Source organism: Rhinoderma darwinii, chromosome 7 (genome assembly GCF_050947455.1).
Source record: "Rhinoderma darwinii isolate aRhiDar2 chromosome 7, aRhiDar2.hap1, whole genome shotgun sequence".
Taxonomy (NCBI): Eukaryota; Metazoa; Chordata; class Amphibia; order Anura; family Rhinodermatidae; genus Rhinoderma; species Rhinoderma darwinii.
In genome coordinates this window covers 1,065,696-1,074,472 of record NC_134693.1, presented here as the reverse complement: position 1 = coordinate 1,074,472, position 8,777 = coordinate 1,065,696, and the positions used below count along the sequence as shown (strand labels likewise).

Genomic DNA, 8,777 nt, shown 5'->3' with positions numbered 1-8,777 from the left:
GTGATCTTAAACTGTTGACATGAAAGACATGAGAGAATTTGTGCCAGCAATTACATTGTTAACAATTGTGAAAAGTGTTTGGAATGCAGTGACGTAGCGCATGGCAGAGAGAAGTCGTAACTCACATGTGAAGTATTTGAAATGAAAAGATTGTAGTCTGGACTGTGAGGAAAAAACAAAACGTCTGCTTGCTGCTTTATTGTAGCGTCATCTGTTATTCAGTTGTGTAAAATCGTTGAGGATTAATAGTTGATCTGTTACCCGTTTGTCTGGGATTATAGTTGGGAGGTACTGACTGTTTGTAGGTGAGAGGACAGTTGGATAGTTGTGAGATATATCATGTAGTACCACAGGGGCTTCAATGGTTAAGTCCTGATAATGTAGAATCCAGTGCAAGGAGAAGCAATTGTGTCTATATTGAATTTGCACTCAATACCATTACCCAGTGCAACAGGGAAAACTTTGAATACTGTATTAGAAATCATTTATATTTTCCTAACTCATTGCCAGACAGTGATATTGTTTGTTAAGGGTCCATAAACCAGTTGTATGCATTGCCAGACTGGCATAAGGTGAGAATCAGTACAGACTGATTTCTAGCACATGTGATAATCCGGCATATACACTTTGATGTAAAATAACATCCAAGTAATTAAGTCTGTAGTAGTATAACATCAGACCGCTGGATTGAATACCGTTGTAATATAACATCCTGTATTCAATGAATGACCCTGACACTTACCCCAGGTGCCACCTGTGTCATAGTAGTAATTACAGTGAAGGACATTGGTATTGGATCAGACCCAGAGCCCGTAAAGAAATTATCACCAACATACATAACAGCCCCCTAAACTACAACCTACAAAGTGAACGACTGAGCGGGGAGGATAATATATATATGTTACCAAATATAATTTGCTTGTGAAACCATTGCAAAGTGCTAGAGGAAAGAGTTTGGGATATATGCTACATCACAGGCTGTATGAACCGAAAGACACACCCCGGCAGCAAATGTTCTGCATAAGTGAAGTGACCAACTCCTGCTTGAATCAATGGAGGTACATGAATGTCGATTGAGTTGAAGAATTTGCTCTTGTAATTGTTGATTGGCAGCATTTTGTCTGTTCTTGATGTTCAATCCAGTGAGGGATCAGAGGATCCTACTGCTAGAATGTCTGGAGGAACGACTTTTGATATCGTATTGGTAAGACAGTCTAGGAGATAGACTGGTCTGAGATATCTGTCGGCAAACGTGGCGTGGCCTGTTTGCCTGGAGGTGGGGGATTTACCGGAAATCACCCTACTGCTCTCCGACCATGGGGTCAGGAGGAAGTTGGACAAAGATGCTTTGGGGCACTGGTCCCGGCCAACATTAGAATGAGCAAAAGGAGCTGGGGCTTTAATTGTAAAGTATGTGAAGGCAAAATAACACACTGAAAAAAAAATTGTTGAAGAGGCTGGCAGCGGTAAGAAGGATGTTTGCATGTGATAAAGACAATGGTTTGTGGAAAGTTGAGAAAGGGAGTGGAGTGGCCAGGACAAGGCAGAAGTTAAAAGGACAAAGCAGGTGATTACAGGTGGTTACAAGTAAGATGATGTGAGAAAGAACAATTTAAATACAGGTGTAAATTTTCATTGGAAGAGTGAAGAAAACGGAGCAGCCAGGTACATTGCAGTGACTAACGTGGGTCAGAACGGGGGGAGTGTAATGTGAACAGGTGTGATGTGACATCTGTGTGATGTGCGATACATATGTAATGTAATGAGACATCTGTGTGATATGTGATGTGTGCAATGTAACATGTGTGATGTGATGAGACATCTGTGTGATGTGTGCAATGTAACATGTGTGATGTGATGAGACATCTGTGTGATGTGTGTAATGTAACATGTGTGATGTGTGATGTGTGCAATGTAACATGTGTGATGTGATGAGACATCTGTGTGATGTGTGTAATGTAACATGTGTGATGTGATGAGACATCTGTGTGATGTGTGATGTGTGCAATGTAATATGTGTGATGTGATGAGACATCTGTGTGATGTGTGTAATGTAACGTGTGATGTGTGTAATGTAACATGTCTGAAGTTTGAAACTAATGGCCACAATAAAAGCAGAACTATATTGTATGTTTCCTATTTTTAACAGCAGTAATGTCTAAAAATTGTAGTGTTTTGTGTATGGGGTTAAAATCAGTTCCACTTTTTTTTCATTTTTTATGTAATGTGTCTTATCGTCTGTAACTACACCAAGCGAGGAAAATATTACAGCCGGCTGGATCTGTTTGTAAAAAGATAAAAGCTATACTGCAGATTAATGTGATATAATGTGATAAGATTTAATGTTGGAATGTTTTGATGTTGATTCCAATGTATTAAAATACAGATATTGTGAGACACGGGGTCTTGAGAATGTATGTGCCCCCTCTGTTCCCTATTTTTATGTACAGCTTATTGGTTTGCAGTAATTAATATTACCAGATATATTATTTTCTGTGTTATTGAATAACTAATTACATTTGTTTTGTTTTTGTTTTCACACATGAGGCACGTGCTATGGGGCGGCCTAAATGTTATTTTTGAAAATGTGAGATGTTTTACAGGTAAATGGTTGCAAGTCATTTTAAAGATAAAATGTATTTTTGTCAGGAGAAAGTCATCTTTTTTTTTTCCAGGCTGTTGTGTATTACAGGGGGTTAAACTAGTGCCCCCCCCCCCCCCCCCCCGATAGAGTGCCTAATTTTATTATGTTGATATGTAGTTTTGAACTCTGCTACATTACTTTCGCAGAGTCCAGATAGGAGGGAATGGTGAAGGGACTGATCAGGTAGTTTTGTTTTGTGTTTTATTTTGTTTTGAATTAATGAATTTGGTTCTAGGAGATCTACAAAATGTGTATGAGCTTCAAGGAGTAATCCAGATTAAATGTGTATGAGAGTAACCTACATTTTGAGGTTTTTCTGTGTAGATGGTTCCAGATCCTTCCAGAACGGTGAATATGGCACTGGGTAAGCTGTGCTGTAGTCTCCACCCAATATGAGGTATTGTGTAAGAGACCATCCCCCTCCAGCAAATTTACACAGGAGGCGAGGTGACGTCACTCACAGATGAGTCTTTACAGATTTAGATGGGGAGAAGGCAAAACAAAAAAATTGTTTGAATATTGTTTATTTTATGCCAGATTTCAGTAACATATTTTGTTTGTTTTTGTATTAATCAGGTATTTACAGGACCTGGTAGTAGGAACTTTATTGGATCATCGGGTAAGCCAATTGAGAGAGCGAGAGAAGACAGAACTGACAACAAGGGTATATGCAGCCAGGTATCAGTAAATTGGCTTGTCCCTGGATACAATAATGCCACCACTAGGTTTGTAGCAGCTGGCATGATGTGCGCACGGCGTGACATAGGTAAAACAACAAAGGTACCTGTGAAAAGTGCAGCCCGGCCAGATTACCCGTCCCAGCGACTGCAGAATATACAACTACCCGAGGTAGAAGTGTAGTACAATGTGCTCGTGTGTGTAGACCTGTTCTCAGGGGGGCTTGAAGCCCGGCCTGTATTTTCCCCACTGCAGACGTTGTGTGTAAGTGACAGGGGAACAATGTTATCCCAAGTATTGACCTGATGTTTGTACAATAAGATATCAGCAGTTCTCCAGATGTTATCCCAAAGTTAGTTTGTTTAATAATTGTATTTAAGAAGTGTTGTGGGAATATTAAATACTGAAGTTAAGTTTCATGTAAAGTTCTGGATCAGCCTCAGCATTGGACTATTGGAGGTGTCAGATAAAAGGTACAGAAGTGGAATATTCCCATTTGAAAACATTTTTAGTTATTTGTTTTTTGTCGTTGTTATTGTGAAAGGAAAATTCTGTGCAGTGTTTGTGTGTGTGTGTATATATATATATATATAAAGAAGAAAAATGAGTTTGCATATATAATTTCTAGTTATTGCTCAATGTGAACGTTTGATGTAAAGATGTTATTTGTTAATGTTTTTCTTCAAATTAATTATTTGATTAAGATCAATTAATGTTTATACAATGAAAAAGCTTGTTCTCCACAGGAAGACTCCAACTGGGAACGGAAGGCGTGAGAACCAGATTCTAACAGAATGTGGACGGATAAGGGAAGGTGAACCGGTAACACCCAAGGCACTCTTGATGGCACTTGCATTGATGGTGTATGACCTCACATATGCCCCAAGGCTGCAAGGATCGATTTGGTAAGATCTAAATGGTATGTCCCAGGATTTACAGCTGTTGCTGCTAAATTCTGTTAGAGCTGTTTGATTTGCCTACAGAACAGTCCTGGCAGACCGGTGCCAACCTTATCATACCCGCCTCCCACGAAGAGAACAGACCATGAGAGGCCTTCCCATGCAATACAAATTAGGGTAAGAAAAATTGGTTTGCGACATTTGTCAGATAAACATGTGGAATCTGTGTATATTTTGGAGATGTTCCAGACAATCAGCTTAGATCAAGGTACAAATCCTGCTGGAAAGCGTGACACCAAGTGCAAATGAAATGTACCCAATAATTACACATCTTCTAGGTGCCATATCCATTGGAACAGAGAAGTTTTTCTTATATAAAAGGTGTTTGTTTGATTTAGTTTAAGGGCCTGAGATTGTTATTGTAACAAATTTTATAGTACATAGATGTTATCACCAGATTAGTATTTATTTTAACAATTGACAAGGGTTGGGGGTCCCCAGCAAGTGCCAGTAAACATGAACGAAAAGATTTTTAATACGATGAACTCCATTACTGAGGTGCGGCAGGCGCAGCCGGAGCCAGTACAGCGCGTTTGTCATGAACTGACGGCAGTGTCACAATTCCAAGCAGCCGCCCAGACAAGTAACTTACCAGAGGAAGAAGACAGCTGAGCGGAGGGTTTGTGGCAGTCATAATAACACTCCACTAATCCGCCTACGTGGGATTTCACCCCAGGCTCACAGCATGAGGTGTTGTGTACACCCCGGTGACGTAAACTAAAAGAGACGGGGTCTGAAAGATGAGAAGGACCAAACCAAGTCCTGATGACATCAGCAAAGTTCAAAGTAAGGACCAAAGACCTGAGTGAATCCATCAGCAGCATCCAAGCGTTTTAATCAGAAGACAGGAGAAGAAGAGGACGATGATGTACAGGACTTGTCAATACACTGGTGGGACCCCATACCCTAACCGGACATTGGTGATGGCATCATATTAGTTGTGGCCATATTGAGATATTGCTTGAGTTTCATAATCATAATATATAATTTCTGTAATTTAATATGAGAAAAAGGGGGGTTTGTGAAGGATGATTTATTTGCTTATATTCTCTGTATGAAATTACATTGTGAATTATCAAGCAGGAGGCCGAATTACTAAGATATGTATTATGTGAAAGTGATGATAATGTTTAAATGATTTAGTTTCGTGCAGCAGCGTCTTGTCTGGAGTTCCCATCTTGTCTGGAGTTCCCATCTTGTCTGGAGTTCCCATCTTGTCTGGAGTTCCCATCTTGTCTGGAGTTCCCATCTTGGTTTTATTGTAGTGAATAGGAAAGTCATTGTTCCTTTAATACAAGTAATGTTGATTTCGTATGTTTTATCTTTAACCTTGGTTCCCATGCGAAGTTGGACAGGGAGGGAGATGGGAGGGTGGCAAGTATGCGTGAAGGAAAGTCTCTCCCCCATCTCCACGAGAACATTGTGTCCAAAAGAGATAAGACACCTGCAAAACCTGATGTGTGAAGAATTATAATGATGTATCTGGGATGTATTTTATTGTATGCTTTTTACTGAATAACAAATATTGTTACATTGTCTCTGATTGGTTAACCTCAAGCCGACACCCCTTCTGAATTTCAGTTTAACAGTGAGTTTGGTAATAAATCCTTCAGAGGAGTATTTTTGAACATTTCAGCAGCGTCTGTGTTTTCTTCTCCTCTCTCGATATATATCGGTGAAATATCCTAATTAGGATACTGACTAATGGAGTCTGGCCTGAGAGTCTGTTGGGACTCGTATAAATTTCAGTCTAATATATTTTGAGCGATGGATTTCCACGACAATACACTGCACAGTACCACTTCTCCTGTCTCTGTGTATATATACTCTGCACAGTACCACTTCTCCTGTCTCTGTATATATATACTCTGCACAGTACCACTTCTCCTGTCTCTGTATATATATACTCTGCACAGTACCACTTCTCCTGTCTCTGTATATATATACTCTGCACAGTACCACTTCTCCTGTCTCTGTATATATATATATACACTGCACAGTACCACTTCTCCTATCTCTGTATATATATACACTGCACAGTACCACTTCTCCTGTCTCTGTATATATATATATACACTGCACAGTACCACTTCTCCTGTCTCTGTATATATATACTCTGCACAGTACCACTTCTCCTGTCTCTGTATATATATATATATACTCTGCACAGTACCACTTCTCCTATCTCTGTATATATATACACTGCACAGTACCACTTCTCCTGTCTCTGTATATATATATATACACTGCACAGTACCACTTCTCCTGTCTCTGTATATATATACTCTGCACAGTACCACTTCTCCTGTCTCTGTATATATATACTCTGCACAGTACCACTTCTCCTGTCTCTGTATATATATATATATACTCTGCACAGTACCACTTCTCCTGTCTCTGTATATATATACTCTGCACAGTACCACTTCTCCTGTCTCTGTATATATATACTCTGCACAGTACCACTTCTCCTGTCTCTGTATATATATACACTGCACAGTACCACTTCTCCTGTCTCTGTATATATATACACTGCACAGTACCACTTCTCCTATCTCTGTATATATATATATATATATACACTGCACAGTACCACTTCTCCTGTCTCTGTATATATATACACTGCACAGTACCACTTCTCCTGTCTCTGTATATATATACTCTGCACAGTACCACTTCTCCTGTCTCTGTATATATATATACTCTGCACAGTACCACTTCTCCTGTCTCTGTATATATATACTCTGCACAGCACCACTTCTCCTGTCTCTGTATATATATATACTCTGCACAGTACCACTTCTCCTGTCTCTGTATATATATACTCTGCACAGCACCACTTCTCCTGTCTCTGTATATATATATACTCTGCACAGTACCACTTCTCCTGTCTCTGTATATATATACTCTGCACAGTACCACTTCTCCTGTCTCTGTATATATATACTCTGCACAGCACCACTTCTCCTGTCTCTGTATATATATATATACTCTGCACAGTACCACTTCTCCTGTCTCTGTATATATATACTCTGCACAGTACCACTTCTCCTGTCTCTGTATATATATATACTCTGCACAGTACCACTTCTCCTGTCTCTGTATATATATACTCTGCACAGCACCACTTCTCCTGTCTCTGTATATATATATACTCTGCACAGTACCACTTCTCCTGTCTCTGTATATATATACTCTGCACAGCACCACTTCTCCTGTCTCTGTATATATATATACTCTGCACAGTACCACTTCTCCTGTCTCTGTATATATATACTCTGCACAGTACCACTTCTCCTGTCTCTGTATATATATACTCTGCACAGCACCACTTCTCCTGTCTCTGTATATATATATACTCTGCACAGTACCACTTCTCCTGTCCCTGTATATATATACTCTGCACAGTACCACTTCTCCTGTCTCTGTATATATATATATACTCTGCACAGTATCACTTCTCCTGTCTCTGTATATATATACTCTGCACAGCACCACTTCTCCTGTCTCTGTATATATATATATACTCTGCACAGTACCACTTCTCCTGTCTCTGTATATATATATACTCTGCACAGTACCACTTCTGTCTCTGTCAGGGTGCGATGAAGATGATTTTGTGATCTTTCCTCTGTGGTGCTGTGTTTTTGGACATGTTGGGGGTTGTAGTATTTTTCTTGGCTTCTCCTCCTGGGATCCCGTCCAGGTTTTGCAGTGTCCCCTCCTGGGCAGTGTGTAATACTCTGCTGCGACATTTGGGTGAGAGCTCTGTGCCCGGGCAGCTGCGTCCACCATGCTTCTGAAGCTCGTCGCTCACCTGGTCCCGGAGCTTCTCATCGATCTGGTCCTTTTGCTTCTGTTCTTGGGAATTGTCGGCTCCTTTCTGGTCGTACGATGGATGAGCGACAAAAGGAGAAAGATGAAGATTGAACGAGCGCAAACGCAGAGAGACGGCGCCCTGGAGCTGATGGAGAAGACCGCGCTGCGCTATAAATCCCAGGTATGAGAGCTGAATACCCTCAACGTGCCTCCCCTGTATATTGCCTACATACACATATACCCTATATACATATTTACTGTGAGTCCCCTATATACACCTTTACTGTGAGTCCCCTATATACACCTTTACTGTGAGTCCCCTATATACACATATACCCTATATGCACCTTTACTGTGAGCCCCCTATATACACATATACACTATATACACCTTTACTGTGAGCCCCTTATATACACATGTACCCTATATACACCTTTACTGTGAGCCCCCTATATACACATGTACCCTATATACACCTTTACTGTGAGCCCCCTATATACACATATACCCTATATACACCTTTACGGTGAGTCCCCTATATACACATATACCCTATATGCACCTTTACTGTGAGCCCCCTATATACACATATACACTATATACACCTTTACTGTGAGCCCCCTATATACACATATACCCTATATACACCTTTACTGGGAGCCCCCTATATACACATA

The 8,777-nt window shown here is 40.2% G+C and overlaps 1 protein-coding gene across 1 annotated transcript in view; it reads left to right on the top strand.

The window, feature by feature from the left end:
* Positions 1 to 8,047: 8,047 nt before the first annotated feature.
* Positions 8,048 to 8,777, top strand: part of LOC142656984 (vitamin D3 hydroxylase-associated protein-like) — a 41,514-nt gene continuing 40,784 nt past the window's right edge. The window contains exon 1 of the mRNA XM_075832035.1: positions 8,048 to 8,281. Within this exon, the coding sequence (XP_075688150.1) occupies positions 8,075 to 8,281 (207 nt within the window). The 5' untranslated portion in view covers positions 8,048 to 8,074. The remainder of the gene's footprint in view (positions 8,282 to 8,777) is intronic.